Source organism: Triturus cristatus, chromosome 12 (genome assembly GCF_964204655.1).
Source record: "Triturus cristatus chromosome 12, aTriCri1.1, whole genome shotgun sequence".
Classification (NCBI taxonomy): Eukaryota; Metazoa; Chordata; class Amphibia; order Caudata; family Salamandridae; genus Triturus; species Triturus cristatus.
The window spans coordinates 229,993,587-230,009,663 of record NC_140595.1 but is presented as its reverse complement, the minus strand read 5'-3'; the positions used below and the strand labels follow the sequence as shown (position 1 = coordinate 230,009,663).

The 16,077-nt window shown below is 46.1% G+C and overlaps 1 protein-coding gene across 2 annotated transcripts in view; it reads left to right on the top strand.

Moving 5' to 3' along the window:
- Nucleotides 1-16,077, top strand: part of PLEKHG4 (pleckstrin homology and RhoGEF domain containing G4) — a 1,592,954-nt gene that overhangs the window by 1,005,266 nt on the left and 571,611 nt on the right. For both annotated transcript variants that reach the window (XM_085638629.1, XM_085638628.1), the window contains exon 12: nucleotides 5,098-5,347. In XM_085638629.1, the coding sequence (XP_085494755.1) occupies nucleotides 5,098-5,347 (250 nt within the window). The remainder of the gene's footprint in view (nucleotides 1-5,097; nucleotides 5,348-16,077) is intronic.

The following is a 16,077-nucleotide window of genomic DNA, read 5'->3' as shown; positions in this document are numbered from 1 at the left end:
AGCAGAAGGGCGATCCTTACAAATCTGCCCACTACGCCCTTCAGCTGAGGTACATGAGCCAACAGACACACCGCTGGCACACACGGAAGCAATGCCCCCGTCATTTTGTGAATATGAGTCAGCACCGCACCCCAATACTCAAATACTGGCCCACAGCCCCACGCTAGGTGTAGAAAATCCGCATCTTCCTGACCACATCGTCTACACCGAGCCGATTCCCTCAACCCCATTCTGTGCAGTCGGGCCGGGTGTAGTATACTTGATGCAAGAATTTAAAGTGGATAATTCGCAGGTTGCCATTGGGGGTGAGGCGGCCCGTCAGCTGGCAAATCCGCTCCCAATCCGCAGCCTCGAGTGGGGGATCTAGAATAGCATTCCATTTGGCAAGACTAGTATCAGGGCCGTTAACCGTCTCCTCCTGTACAGCTTTGTATAATTTAGTAAGTAGTTTCTTCTTAGACGGAGCTACCAACAGCAATTGCAGTGCTTTGAGTGTGGGGGGCTCTGCAGGGAAACAGGGGTAGTGAGCTTTCATGGCCTGTTTGAGACGGTGACATGTATACACAAATAGTGGCGTGGGGTTTTGTATGTAGGCCAGATCATTCTGCGCTAGATAATGTCCCTGCGGGTACAAGTCTTGCATGTGAGTGATACCAGCTTCTTTGAGCGATATTAGAGGACCCGCCTCTCGTGTGACCGACAGAGCGGCGTGGTGTGCCAGTGGCAGGGCCGGCGCATACAGCGGCAGCCTTTGTGTCCTACGGCCTATTGCCTGCCAGGCCGCAATTGTCATGTCCAGCGTGTTAATCTCAGCGCGTGGCGTATGTCGGGCAGTGTGCGTGAGTATACCTCGAAGCGGGGTGGTATGGGCGTCCCCATCTTCCACTGCCACATGTGGAATAAAGTTATGTGGTCCATACCAATAGTACGCGTAGTGCGCCTGTGCACAGAGATAATACACGTAGAAGTCTGGCGCCGCGAATCCCCCTCTTTCGTACGACAAGGTCAGTGTTTTCCAGCTAATTCTAGGGTGTCGTCCCCCCCAAATTAAGCGCAGGAGTTGGGCACGCAGCAGCGTGAAAAATTGCTGAGTTAGTTTTATCGGTATATTGCAATATAAGTATAGAAAGCGCGGAAGGACGACCATTTTTATCACAGCGATGCGGTCTGCTAGGGACAAGGGGAGACGCAGCCAACCGTCCACCTGCTGCACCAGCGCGTCATAAGCCCTACCGTAGTTTTCCCTGATCACTACCTCGGGATCATGATGAACCCACACTCCAAGATATTTTACTGGGTCAGCCGTCCAGATCAGAGGGTATTCCAGTTGAGGCTGGGACGTAATCGTCGTGAGTGGAATCACGACCGACTTGTCCCAGTTTATTGTGAGCCCCGAGTACAGACCAAATTTAATGTATTCTCGGAGGACCGGGGATAAATGCGTTTGTGGGTGCCTGATGAACAAGACCATATCATCCGCATATAGCGATATTCCAACTGGCCGATGGTTAAGGTTGAGGGCAGACTCCCTGTGACGTTGCCGAATCTTACAAGCTAGCGGCTCAAGAACGAGAGCGAACAGTAGAGGGGACAGCGGGCACCCCTGCCTCGTACCCCTCGCAATGCGGAACGGCCCAGACGTGTGGTTACCTACGCGCACCACCGCCGATATGTCCGTGTATAAAAGCCAAATCCACTGCAGCATGACTTCCGGGAAGCCCATCTTACACAGTATGTAAAACATATAGTGCCATTCAACGGAGTCAAAGGCTTTAGCCGCGTCCAGCATGACAGCAGCCGCTGGCAGTTCAGGATTAAGGATATGGAACATGGAGAAAATAGTCCGCAGATTGTGAGAGGTGGATCGTTCCGGTATGAACCCAGATTGATCGGGGAGCACCAGTCGGGTCATTAGCGGCTGTAGTTTTGTGGCCAAAATTTTGGCCAGTATTTTAGCGTCCAGATTAATCAGCGATAGGGGGCGATAGGAGTCGCAGCTGGAGGGCGGCTTATCCTTTTTAAGGAGGGTGATAATCATGGCCTGGCGCAGAGTTGGAGGCAGTACGCCAGCCTCATGCGCCTCAGCGTAAAGTTCTAGTAGATGCGGGGCAAGTAGGTCGACATAAGTCTTGTAGAATTCAGCCGACAGGCCGTCAGGCCCAGGAACCCTTTTTGTTGGGAAGCGAAAGAATAGCGTCTCGGACATCCTGCACATCTATCGGGAGTGATAGATATTCCCGCTGGGATTCACAGAGCCACGCACACGCTATGTCCGACAGGTAGTCCGCCAGGGCCGACCCGTCCACCTCTCCCTGCGTCGTGTAAAGTGACTGATAACAATCCTTAAATTGGTCTACAATGGCCTGCGGTGTGAAGTGTTCTATGCCTGCAGCATCCACAATTTTATCTATGTGTTGATGATGCGCCCGAAACTGTAATTTAGCGGCCAGATTCCTGCCAGGTCGCCCACCCTCTCCGTATGCCCTAGCCACATGTCGCTTCCCCCGTATTTGACTTCTGTGTCCGCCCATTTGTCATATTCCACAAGCAGCTCCTGTATACGCGCCAGCGTGGCAGCAGACGGCGCCGCGGCATAGGCCCTTTCCAACCTAGCAAGAGCAGTCTCAAGTTTAGCAAGCTGCCCCCGTATGTCCTTCAGAATGCCAGCGGTGGTGCCAATGCATACCCCCCGGATCGTCACTTTGAACGCCTCCCAGAGAGACGCCTGACTAGCCACGGAGCCCGTGTTTTCAGCAAAATAATTGACAATGGCCTCCCTGATAGTGTCTACGTAGAGCGGGTCTCGCAGTGCCTCCGCACGAAAGCGCCATGTGAAGGGGCGATGGGGGCACGCCGGAATCCGCAGGTGCAGATATACGGGGTTGTGATCTGACAATGTGCGTGGTAAGTTGCGGACGTCGAGCACCCATCTGTTAGTTTCCTCTCCCAATAACCAATAATCCAGTCGGGACCAACTATTGTGGGCCGGTGTGATGTGCGTGCCTAGACAAGTCCGTTCATTCCTCAACCGCCAGACATCTACCAGTCCCCACTCCCCCATGGCCTCACGAACACACTGAGCTACTCTAAGCGTGCGAGCGCCCGACGGGTTTAAGGGGCGAGTCCTTATGGGTCCCTTGGAGAAAGTAGGAGTTTTGCAAATCTACAAAATCCTGGTAACACTTTCCCTGGCTCCGATTGGTCCCCTGAGGGCGAAGTGGGAGGAGTGGGTGGGGCTCCTGGATGAGTCCGATCAGAGGCATGCATGCATGGCTCCTCACACGTTGGTAATCTCAGCAAAGCTCCGACTTATACAGTTTAAAGACCTCCAGCAGGCCTACCTCACACTTGTTCGTCTTTGGAAAGCCCAGGTCCACACCTCCCCTACTGTAAATAGATGGCAGGAACTTATGGGGGACTTTTATCACATGGTATAATCCTGTCCTTCTATTTAGTCCTATTGGACAACTATTAACTCTAGCCTCCCCCAGGTGTTGGGATTACACATCGAGGCAACCCCTAGGCTCGCATGACTGGGTATCATGGACGACATGAGGGATCCCCGAGGAGACAGGACACTGGTGAGGCTAGGCACGTTAGTGGCAAGAGAAACATAACCAGGCATTGGAACTCCTCTGTTGCTCCTTCCATCACGGCCTGGACGAATTGCATGGACTGGTGTGCCAAGATGGAAGAGACAATTTACGCTGTACTGAGCTGTCCCCGTAAATAGAAGATTTGGAACATATTGTGGGCACATCACAATCTAGATGGATGCTGCTGTCGTGGACACATATTGTATTTCACATCTTACAGGTAGTAGGGTGGGGGAGGATGGAGTGGTTTGAGCAGGATCCTTTATATGATGTTTATCCTGGAAGAGCAACTGGTTGTAATATTTAAATAATAAAAATGTTTTATTAAATTAAAAAGAGCAAGGGTTTTTAGTTATTCCTCTCAATAGCTTTAGAGTGTGAGGGTTTGTTTATATTGAAGACTTCGCAATTAGGTATTACCTCACTGTGCCCCTCTTGGGCTTCAGAAACTAGAGATTTTATAACCACATCTTTCATGAGCTTTAAATAATGAGGATTTCTCAACCGTGTTTGCATAGTTCATAGTCAGCATGTTTACGTAGTCCTACAGGATAGTGATTTCTGAACTGCCTGTTACATAGGCTTCAGAACATGGGAATTTCAGAACCATTCTTCTCATGAGCTTCAAAGTATGGATATTTATGATCTATTCATCTCAGGAGTTTCAGAACAAGGGGAATTCTGACCCATGTCTCCACATTTGAATGCCCACAAATCACAGTGCCATTCATATTCCAGCCTGTCCACTCACTTCAGAGAACCGAATCCCAGAGATCTCAAATAAAGCAGATGTAGCGATATATGAAACAGGTGTCCAGGAGACTGAATGGTGTCCTGCCATGACTTTCATTGCTTGGTTTACTGGTGCAGGAGCAACCAATTCTTGCAGAAGACTGCAGGTAGAGAGCTCTTCAGCCTCAGGTCACTGTAGTGATGTGGCCGATGAAAGTTGAACAGCTAGTCGTGAACAGTGCTGTTTATACATTTGGGACGCCTGGGGGATGATTCAGTCTACCGTTTCAAAAATGAATTCTTCAACAGCTTTGATTGTTCACATAGATAAGAGGTAATTAACAATAGAACTGCACGCCAAATCATGTATGCCAAAGCAATGTCTGTGTTTTGCTGCTAACTGACATGGCCGAACTATTGATTAACTGGGAGATTGCCTAATAGACCAGTGCCTCTGAAAGGCCAGTAAGGTCGGGCAAGAGTGAGGCCCATAGCTTCCAAAATTAATATTATTTTACATGTGTTTTATATCTGTCAAACCTGTAGTGAAATCCAGACATATTACCAACATACCTTTACCTTTCTGAGTTTAGAAAGAATGGAGCAACCGTGCTCAGTTTGTGCCTACATCTGATTGACTTTCCATTTCATTTCTCGTGTCCCTTGCAAATGCATCTGCCTACTGGGCATTTACCCGTAGGGTATGTTTCATAATATGCAATAAAGTGCATACACAACCTGATCTATTTTTTTCTTTTCATCTTTGCAGCAAACTGCGGCACATCATTGACGAGTTGGTGACCACTGAGCGGGAGTATGTGCGGTCCCTCTCATACATCGTTAACTGCTACCTGCCGGATATGGAGCGCATAGACCTGCCACAGGAGCTTCGCGGCAAAGGCAGCGTCATTTTTGGCAACTTGGAGAAACTCTATGACTTCCACAGCCAGTACTTCCTGCAGGAGCTTGAGAGCTGCTACAACCACCCCCTGCGGGCCAGCCACTGCTTCCTCCGACACGTAAGGAGCCTATGATATTCTTTGGGGCCATGCTTGATCATGTCCAAATAGACACACATAATTTACTTTTCTGAATAAAGTTGTGGAGTTCTATGGTATGGAGCGGTGGAAAACATAGATACATTAATAAATACATACATACTGATGGCAGATACAACTTGATCAAATATATCTGTTCTGCTTCTTCCCCAGCCTCTCGCACAGTGATTTCTTCCTTATCTTTCTCCCAAGACGTTAGGTTTTCTTTTCTACACTTGCTGAAAGATGGTCTATGCATTGCCCAGTCAATCTGTGAAATGCGTCCTTATGCTATTTCCAAGCGCCAATGTCAAATGTGATCACACGCGCCCCTGTCCAAGAGCCTTACACGCGCTACAATAAGTTCACATCATGAATGGTAACATCGCAAGATAATTAAACTGTTGATTTTCAGGACGAAAGTTCTCTACCAATGGTTGCAGTTTGTGCTCTGATTATTAGCGACCTCTCTCTGATTTTGTGACGCAACCTGTGTATTAAAAGGTCAAGTTACAAAACCGTCAGTCGCAGGAGGTGGCAGACCCAACTGCCTATTAATTCGGCTTCTCGCTGTTTGTTACCACCTATGATTGGCTACAAACATAGAGTTGCTGTCCTGAATGGAACTCGGGGAGTTGCGTCGCTCTTGCACTCCATAACGTGGTGCAATTGCGAAGCAAGCCCAAAATGCGATTTATGAAGCCACGCAAAGCAACTTGCATAGTCCTGAGTAGGTTCATAGTAACGCAACACGCGTTGCATGGGTGTTCCCACACAACTTCCATGGTTTTTGACGCATTCACAGATTTACCAAAAGTGGTAGACCTGGGAATGCGCCAAAAAGATATGCCTTCTCAGGGGGGGTCTAACGAAGAGAAATATTTTTATTTCTCCTCTTTTCTTCCTATATCTATGTGTGCTGCATTCTGCGAAAGAGGAATGTACCTCTCACAAATTGTTTTTGTACAGGAAGGTGGCCCTTCCTGCACAAAAACAATCCTGTATGCAATACAGGCATTCTTGCACCATGGTGCAAGGGTGCCTTCATCGGAATTAGGCAGCCAAAATGGCGCAAGCGCAGGGGGAGGGGCAGAGGCAGGAATGCGCTGTATTCTTTTAAGTACAGCAAACTCCTGCCCTTTTCCTGCCACATAGCGCACCAAGGTGACATGCCACGCTACATGAATTTCTTATAAATATGCCCCTCAGTTTTTCACACCGGTGCAATTTCACACCTTTGGGTCACTGACACAGTATCGAGGTAAACAATATAGTTTGATCCAAATACTGTGTCAAAAATATTGTTTACCAAAATATTGTGTCTCTATACTTATAATGGTAAGTACAAAAATATCCCAAATAAAATATCGATTGACATTAATACTGCCAAAAACATACCAAAAAAAATATATATACATACATCAATCAATTTATTATTTATTTTGCATTTCTTTTTCAATGCATAAAAATACAGCTTATCAACATACAAATACAATAAACTAAGTACCATGAATTAATTCATCGCTAAGACTGTTAAGATATTATTCCATTTAGGTACATGACCATAAAACATTTAGAAAATCCACAATCCTAAAACCATATAAAATACAATTGTCAAACTCCTTTACACTAAAAATGTACATCCCAAATCATCCGCCAATTAATCTTCATTTTAATCCTGTTTCCAAATATACCTTCCATATACAAAACCTGTATGTTCCTTGGGACCACCTCAGTGCAGCCCAAAAGAAAGATGCAGAAGCATAACATACATAAACTTCTTCCATTCCTCCAACTGTTGTAGAAACAGAAGTGCTGGGCGAATATGACTAAAAATGTATTTGCACTGCAACGGTACAATAAACTTTTTTCCTTTGGAAGCCATATAAAGAGCAAAAACTAATCGGTGGCGTAGCGGGGGCGGGGGCGGGGGCGGCACACGTTTTGGGGCAGCAGCCTCAACCCCTCTCATACCTGTGGTGTCGCAGGATGGCAAATGCATGAATCACCTTCAACACCCCCCCCCCACCTGCTTTCACCTACGACCGTTGCAGGGCAGCAAACACAGGCACCCCCACGTGCTGCCAATTGTCTAGCTATGCCACTGAAAATAATATATGCATGTTGGACTGGGTCAATCGCCCATCACAAGGACAGGGTGATAATATGCTTTAAGAATGAGTGTTGGCAGAAAAACGTAATATGAGTGGGACATAATTTAATCCAAATCTTATCAAAATAAACCGATGCTGATGATTTCTTATTCTAGCCAGATAGGACTGCACATTATGATTTACAGAGGGCATGTTATGATATAAACCTACAGTGCTCTTGTTTTTATTTTGCTCCCATCTTTCCTCTTAGGCTTTCATTAAAAACATTTCTTTGCGCTTAGCCTTAGGGAAGGTAACACGTCAGCAGGGAAGTAAATAATTCTTTACGGCCTAGTGCTGTGAAGGTAGTTTCTACATTATTCAGCCATGGGATCCGGTGGGCGTGTTTCAATTTTAGGCAGTCCCTTAGTAGTACATGATTCATCATCATTATCAACAAACTTTATTCGGCTTTAAGAATAAAACCATAAAAGTCAAACAGCCTGCAAACTACCATCATACAAGTTACACATTCACAAATGTAATAAAATCAGAGTAATCAAAACACAAGATAAAAATACATGATTTGCACTGCAAAATATTAATTGTGGCTTTTCCTAAGTCTAGTGGCATCCCGTAAAAAACTAAGAGTGTGCAAAACAGTATCACTAGAAAGACGTTGTAAAAAGATAAAAGCTGTTCTCAGCCTCCTAAACCCCATTTTTTTAAAAAATGGGTAGATTAACTAACTTTCTGGGTACAGCATAAAAAGTACAAAACATTAAAAAGTGCATCATGTCCTGAGGAGACTCTCCGTCGCAGCCACAGGGCATAAGGCACTGACCTCTATGGGAACCTTGGGGGTGTGCCAATAGATAGTAAAAGAGGTTGAGCCGGAACCTTGTCAATAGAAAACAGTCATAAATACTTTTGAGCCCTAGAAGGTCAGGCTCAGTGGTAGGCACAGTTTTCAATATGACATACTTTTGCACACTCGGTTTACACAGCTCTTTATCCTCTCTATCACAATGACAATTTCTTTAAAAACCCACCTTGGCCCAGACGGGATCCCTTTTACAAATACCCTCTGGGTTCGTGTAACAATGTACTCTTCCTAGCCTGGTGAGGCCAACTCTTATGTACTAGAGCCAGCGTTTATGCAATTCATTATGAAGAGAGAGACAATACCGTATGATGTCTTTACTAAGTGTATTCTGCTTTGACCACATTTTGAGCCACAAGGACAAAGGGTGGAAAGCTAGATCATCCGCAAGGAAAGAAATTCCCAGTTCCTCGTGAACCACATAAGATGGAGTACATTGCGGAACAGAGAGAACTCTTCGCAGGAATGAATTTTCAGTGCTCTGCACGGCCCCAAGCTCAATATGATCCCATATATCACTCCCATACCTAACCTTAGAGATACATTTTGCTTGGTAAATCTTCAGGAGGGCCCCTGTTGGTTTCCCTCCCACTCTACTGGCAAAGTTAAAGATGGCTGCAGAGGCTTTCTCTTGGTCCCCTTTCTTGCGGTTAATCAAGGGGCACCAGCTCAGGGAGTCATCAAACACTACTTCCAGGTAGGAGAAGACATTTGTTTTAGGTATTGGCGAACATCCTAATTTAAAAATGGGCTGCTTTGCCTTCGCCTTACCAGGGTCCTCTTGCATGATGTATGACTTAGAATAATTCACTATCTGATAGAGACTACTAGCCGCAGATTCCTTCACGTATAATTATCCCCAGGCGTGAGACTGGATCCGGAAACTTTTTGCCACAGCATCCCTGTGCACCGGGGGCGGGGCAACATCACGCGACTCTGCCCAGGTGTCGTACGCGTACATGACGTCAGCAAGGTCACATAAGACCCGCCCCGGCGCGCCCATGTCAGTTTTCTTCGGAGAACTTTTCCGCACCACAACGCGGAACCACCAGATAAAAAACTGGGAGCATGGGAACAGTGTGCGAAAAGCAGAAAAATTGGAAAGAAACGGTGACTAACAACACCACCAGGGTAGTGCCAGCACCGCAGACCCCAAGGGCAGGGAAAGAAGAAGAACAAGCAGAAACCTGCACAGCCCCCCTGCCGGCACATAGACATCCTCCCATCCCTGTGCCCCGAAGGGAAGAACAGGAATAAAAGTCATGGCACACGTAGGAAGCCCACCCCCTCTTCCTGTGCAAGGAAGGGGACAAGTCCCAAGACAGACAGGGACAACAAACCACCAAGCCACCCCAACCTGGAGGGCAACCACCCACAAGGACAAGGGAAAGACATGGCCAGAGGACCTTCAAACCAGAGGATAGCAATGGAAGGAAGGGAAGGGAGGGAGGACAAGGATAGAGGCAATCCCCCACAGACCTGGGGTAGCTAGAACAGATCCAGTCGCACACCTGGGGATAATTCTACGTGAAGGAATCTGTGGCTAGAATCGTCTCTACCAGATACATTGTTACCAAAGGTAAGTAACTCATATGATAGGTCCAGGTCCTCCATAAAAGAGGCAAAAGAGTTGAGAAGAAGTTGTAACCCCCTTGCAGTCCTCGCCAGGAGGACTGCGTCGTCCACATATAAGAGGACCAGCAGACTGCGCTTGCCTACCTGAGGAGTGTCTGCTTTAGTACACAAGAGAACCTTCTCTGGAGAATTGATATATAAATTGAAAAGGAAGGGTGCGAGGATACACCCCTGGCGCACCCCTCCCTTTATGTGAAATTGGCAGGACACTTTCAAGTCCTTTGAGTAACGCACTACTGCCCTGGAATCGCGATGAAGATCCCTCAAAAACCAGACGATGTTATTGTGAATGCGGACAGATGACATCAGCTGGTTTTAACTTGGACCTGTTCACACAGTCAAAGGCTGAGGACAGGTCCATGAAGGCTAGCTATATAAGGCAGGCACGAGCCACTGTATACTAGTTCAAAACAAGATGCAAATTAAGACACTGCTCCACAGTGGATCGCCCAGGACAAAATCCTTATTGAATCTCAGATAAGAAATTACTTTTATCCACCCAAGATACCAATCTATCAAGAATCATGCGGTCCACCACCTTCACCACGGAGTCCAGTGGGGAAATGGGCTTATAACATGAGTTGCTGTACCGATCGCCCTTTTTAAATATCGGGACTATGGTCGATAAAGCCCAAGAATCAGGACGGTCAGCCCGGACGGAGGCATTAATAACAGCAGCAAGGACAGGCGCCCAGGTGTCTACATTAAAATGCTAATACACAAAACAAATTAAAACAACTTGACAACAAAGCAACACTCAGCTTCCAAAAGCTCCTATCACAGTATGAATAGTGGAAAGCAAGTCAAAAGAAGAAAACAAAAGCATTTTAATCATCTGCCATAATTGATATGGATTATAAATCACAAAGTGGGGGTACAATTATACATACATAGTACAGACTAAAGGTAAATAAACCTAGAAAAAAAGAACATTTAAAACATAATTTGATGCAGGAGATCTAAAAAGCGACACCCTTTGATTCACCTCCTTCTTGCCTGCTTGCCGCTGCTGCACCTCGCTGCACCTTGCCACACCTCTCCGCCCACCCACAGGTTCGCGCCTCAGCAGCCCGGCTCTCCCAGTCTGTCTTCCACTTCCGGGTTGATCGGCTGGTTCTCCGTCGGCTCGCAGGGACGTTTGCCGCCTTTGGTGCTTCAGTTTCGGCAACTTCTCGGCCTCGGTGTTTGGCGCTTAGTCTCAGCCTAGCTCTAGCCCCTAGCCCCAGCCTCAATGTTGGAGTGGGGCCTTTTTTGGCTACTTGGGTTTGGGTATCCGGGTGGCTGGTGGCTCTTGATAATATCAGGACTCCTGCCAGCTGGTTTTCAGGCACCCGGCTGACCCGGTGGATATGGTGGATGCTGAGGTCAGGTGCAGAGGAGTCAGGCGGCTCCCTTGGTGCGTCGCATGAAGTTGTGAAAAGGGGGTGGGCGATATTCCAGCAGCACAACCGTAATCCTCTACCCTACTTCTTGAAGTCTGGGAAATATTAAGGAACTTTGGTCAATGCGGTGAGGGGAGCTGAGGTGTAGAGGTGGCAGCGGTAGCTGGGCGTGCTCAAGACGGAGGTAAGTTTAATCTTTGCCTTGTTATTCGTTATGAACCTCCGTTTTTTTAAACTCGTCTAACTTTGTTCTGGATCTCTGGAAATGAGCACCTCCCCCCGTTTATCACCTCCTGTGCTTCGCTGCAAGAGACCCATCCTTGGTGCCCCTAAAACTAAATTGCAGGGGAGAGCCAGTAAAAAGAAGACAATTGGAGGGAAGAAGGGGTCCACTCATCATGAACAAAGCAACAGATGTTTTATGCACAGTATCGGATGAAGGCAAATAGTCAATCTTTCAGTATCTCCATCACAGACTACAGGTGCGACTGCAAGTAGGGGCCCAAGACTGTCTTCTTCCCCTCGTCTAAATATCTCTTTATCATTCTCACTTTGTCCCGAAGACCTCAGTCCCCCGCAGTCTCCTTATCAAGAAGATCAACAAGACCAAGCTAGTCTTACGTTATCACACATTTCTCCCTTGGTTGGAGAGCCAAATTCTACACTGGGATCACAAGGGGGGCATATGTTATTCAAGCATACTTCTTCATCATCCTTGTTAGATGTGATGTTACTTATGCAGACCGCAGACCACCCTACATGGGATTCTTGAAACGCTGGTGTCAATAAAGACGAATCAAATGGACCAATCTAATTCTCTGAAGGATATTCGATATGAATTGCAATGTTTTAAAAATAATGTGGGTGGCTTTACGAATGCTCAATTATCTACCGCAATAACGGCTACAGAGCCTTGGGGGATGCATAGTGATATTCCAGGGATATCTGAATGTCAGTCAAATGTAGAAGGATCTGTTTATATCTCCAAATATCCTATGCTTATGAGGAAAATGCAGCGCTGTTTTATCCCCTCTAAATTCACCATTAGGTCCTACCATAAAATGGGGGTAGGGTCTCGGAATGGATTACTTGGGTCCGGGGTTCTATGGGCAAGCAAAAAGAAACACCGATATAGAGTAGGGAAGCCCAGTAATGGTACCTGCCCCCAAGTTCAACATCACAGACCTCTTGGCGGTAGCACTGCAGATGCAATCACATGTAAAAAGGTATATAAAAAGTCAAAACAAAATGTACAAACCCACCCTAAATCTAGTTATGATCCCACTCCCACTCCCAGAACAACCCGCCCCAGCTCTTGTGTAAAAGTTCAATTACCAGCCAGCGGTAAGGTGGTTGGGTCTCAGTCCCAGAATAAACCACCCAAAGAACCTCCTTTAGCCTATAAATCCTCCATCAGGTCGCAATTAGCAAGCTCAGAATTATTGCTCAATATCACTCGTCGAGGAAAAAAAGCAAAGAAACTTCGACCCTTGGACTGCTCTAAAATTCTTCAGTTATTCCAACAAATTCCATCTCTCTCAGGGATAACCTCATTGGACCTAACATCAGTCGGGTTCCAACAGGGCGAACAAGGTAGAGAAGTTTCCAGAGTTTCTTTCATCTCTTCTTGTATTGTGGACCTAGTACTTAAGGCCGGAGGAGATTTAGCAAAAATATGTTTACAGGCCCTATGCCCTATAAAACAGAGCCCTCAGCTATTAGCATCCCAGCGAGATCCTTCTCCTCCTCCCATTTTAAATATGCATAGCGGGTTATCTGTTACTCAATGGGAACGCTCTATACGATATATCCCGCCGCTAAGGCTTGAAAACTCACAGCAATGTGCCAACCGTCCCTCTGATTTGAGAGTGGTTATAGTAAATGACAGACCACTCTCTCAGTCTAGGCAACCAGTATGGGCCCAAGCTAATAGGTTCTCCCCCTTGCGGTACTTGCAGGAGGATGGTGACTGGAATAACTGGCCCAGCCATTCCTAGAATAAGGGGCCCTCTCAAAACCTGTGAATCCTAAGCTGGAATATCCATGGGTTCGAGCGTTTGAGGAATAGCGGCGAACTGGAAGAAAGTTTGAAACCCTTTCATTTGGTATTCCTTCAGGAGTCTTGGTTAAGAGAGGACCAGTTGGTGGAAGGCTTTATGGCCTTGAATAGTAAAGGCCAGTCCAGGGGTAGGGGGAGAGCATCTGCTGATGTATTGACACTAATATCTACTAAGGTGATCAAAAGACCTTTAGAAGTAATAAATGTCACAAGTGGCTTGCAGCTATCAGTGGTTGTAATGAGCATGGGCAAAAATGCATTTAGATTCTTCTTACTTATAAATGTCTATATCCACAAAGAGGATCATCGGCAATCGAACCACTAGTTGGAATCATTTGAACCTTCCTTTCAGCATTTGGTGGCAAAATATCCAGAAGCAGTGATAATAATGGCTGGGGATGTTAATGCTCGTCTCTTCCCTGTGCAATTAGACCAGCACTTGGAAGAGGCGTTGGATTTTTACAACATTCCCTTAGCACAGTTTCCCCCTGGTACCATTAAAAAAGAGGCCAAAGTGTTGAGTCAAAGGCTGGCGAGCCATGGTCTGATTTATTTAAATGCAGGATTCAAATATGACTCACCAGCGTCAGCAACCTTCCGGCAGCGCCAATCTTTGGGTCCTATTGATTATATATTCTCATCCTTTTGGCATTTCGACCTTTTTAAGAGTTTTGAGGTGGCTAAATATGAGGGTAGTGACCACTGGGCAACAACAGCAGTTCTTGACCTGTGTGAGCCAGTATCCCCCGAGAGGGTTCTGCCTCTAGAGATGTCCTATCCGCACAGGGTCACTACACGCTTAGACTCTATGCATCTTCAACAGCTAGCCTCCCTCCAGTTAGAGGAGATGATTCCAACGTTGAAGATGTCATTGTGTGGTACAATAATATTGTGCAACAAGTTTTGGGCTGCATTCTAGTTAATATGTGTGAAAAGTGCATGCTGGTAAAATCCCGTCCACAGTGATTTGGGTCTGGTTTGACTTAGATTGCCAAAAGATGAAACGACTGGTGAAACAGAGAGCAAAGAGTGTTAGGCGTTATAACGTCCCCTCTGCCACCCAAAAGTTGGTTAAACTCAAACGCCAATATAAATCCCTTGTGCAGTCAAAAAAAGCAAGCTTTTACCATAGTAAGTGGTACGAGATGCAGGAAATCATATTATTAAATGACCAGCAAAAATTCTGGAAAAAGGTCATTGAGTTCAATGGTCAAAATAGGGGCACACTCGTTTGTATGATTTCTAAAGACCTGTGGGCCACTTATATGATTGATTTATACACAGGATCCTCCGGGCAGATGGTCATCAGAAAATATGTGGGCAAACTCTCCCAGCTATATGGTTCTCACCTAAGGAAGTAAAGGCTGTTATTGAGAGGGTACAACTCTCCCAAGCCACTGGCCAAAATAATATCCCAGCAGTCATAATCAAAACAAATAGCTTTTGGTGGGCTATGATATTCTCCTCCTTCTTTAGCTGGATTGCTATTTCTGGTCTTTATCCCTTGTCCTGGAAGGGGTCAATAGTGAAACCGATTTTAAAAAAGGTAGTGGTACAGACCCTATGCACTACAGGCTGATAAGCCTCTTAGATATCTCTTTAAGATATTTTCAAAGATCATCTTAGCTAAACTTGAAGATTGGGCAATTGAAACTAAGCGAATTCCACTAGAACCAGGGGGCTTCCGTAATGGTCATTCCACTAGAGACCACTGTTTTGTTCTGTGGGCCATTATTCGAAAGGCTCTGGAGGAAAATCAAAGGCTGTGCTGTTGCTTTGTAGATTTCCGGACAGCCTTTGATTCTGTGGATAGGGATATCTTGTGGGAAAAACTTGCCTCCTGGAACCTTCCACCAAATCTTCTTGGGGTACTCCAATCTTTGCATTCTGGTAATTGGGCTCAGGTGGAGTTAGATAAGTCGGTCGGTTATCACAAAGAATTTCTATTGACAATGGCCTGCGCCAGGGGTGCGTTTTAGCACCCTTGCTTTTTAGCTTATTTCTGGCTGACCTCCCGACCGTTCGTTCCCAATCTAAGTCCTTTTCGCCAAAAATAGGGAACCCGCATATTGCTTGTCTGCTCTATACAAACGATTTGGTTTTATTGGATTATACCCCAATAGGTTTGCAGAGGAAACTAAATGCCCTGGCAACCTATAGCAAGCAGAACCAGCTCTGTATCAATCTGGAAAATACCAAGATTATGATCTTTGGAAAAAAGTACTGATTTTTTCTTGGCAATTAGGTACGCAGGGGGTGGAGCAAGCCGATCAATATAAATACCTGGGTTTAATTTTTAGGAGGAATTTAAATTGGGGAGCGCATTGGGATGCCACTAAGCAGAAGGCCCTATTGCAGGCCAGTTGTCTGTCAAGATTTAATGGTAGGTTCGGGGGCTATCTCATAACCCATTACTGAAGGCTTATGAAGAGAAGTTATTCCGTTAGGCCTGTATGGGGGAGAGGTATTTTCCCTCAACCCAACTTATGAATGGGAGGGACTGGAAGGGGCAGTGCTTAAAAGACTTTTATCACTCCCCCAAGGCAAAATGGTTCAGGCCATAAGGAGAGAGTGCAATTTGGTCTCTTGGAGTATGTCGGCCTCTACCCGTTCACTAAGATATTTTAACACATTGTTGGAGGATGAGGAGGTGGTCAAAG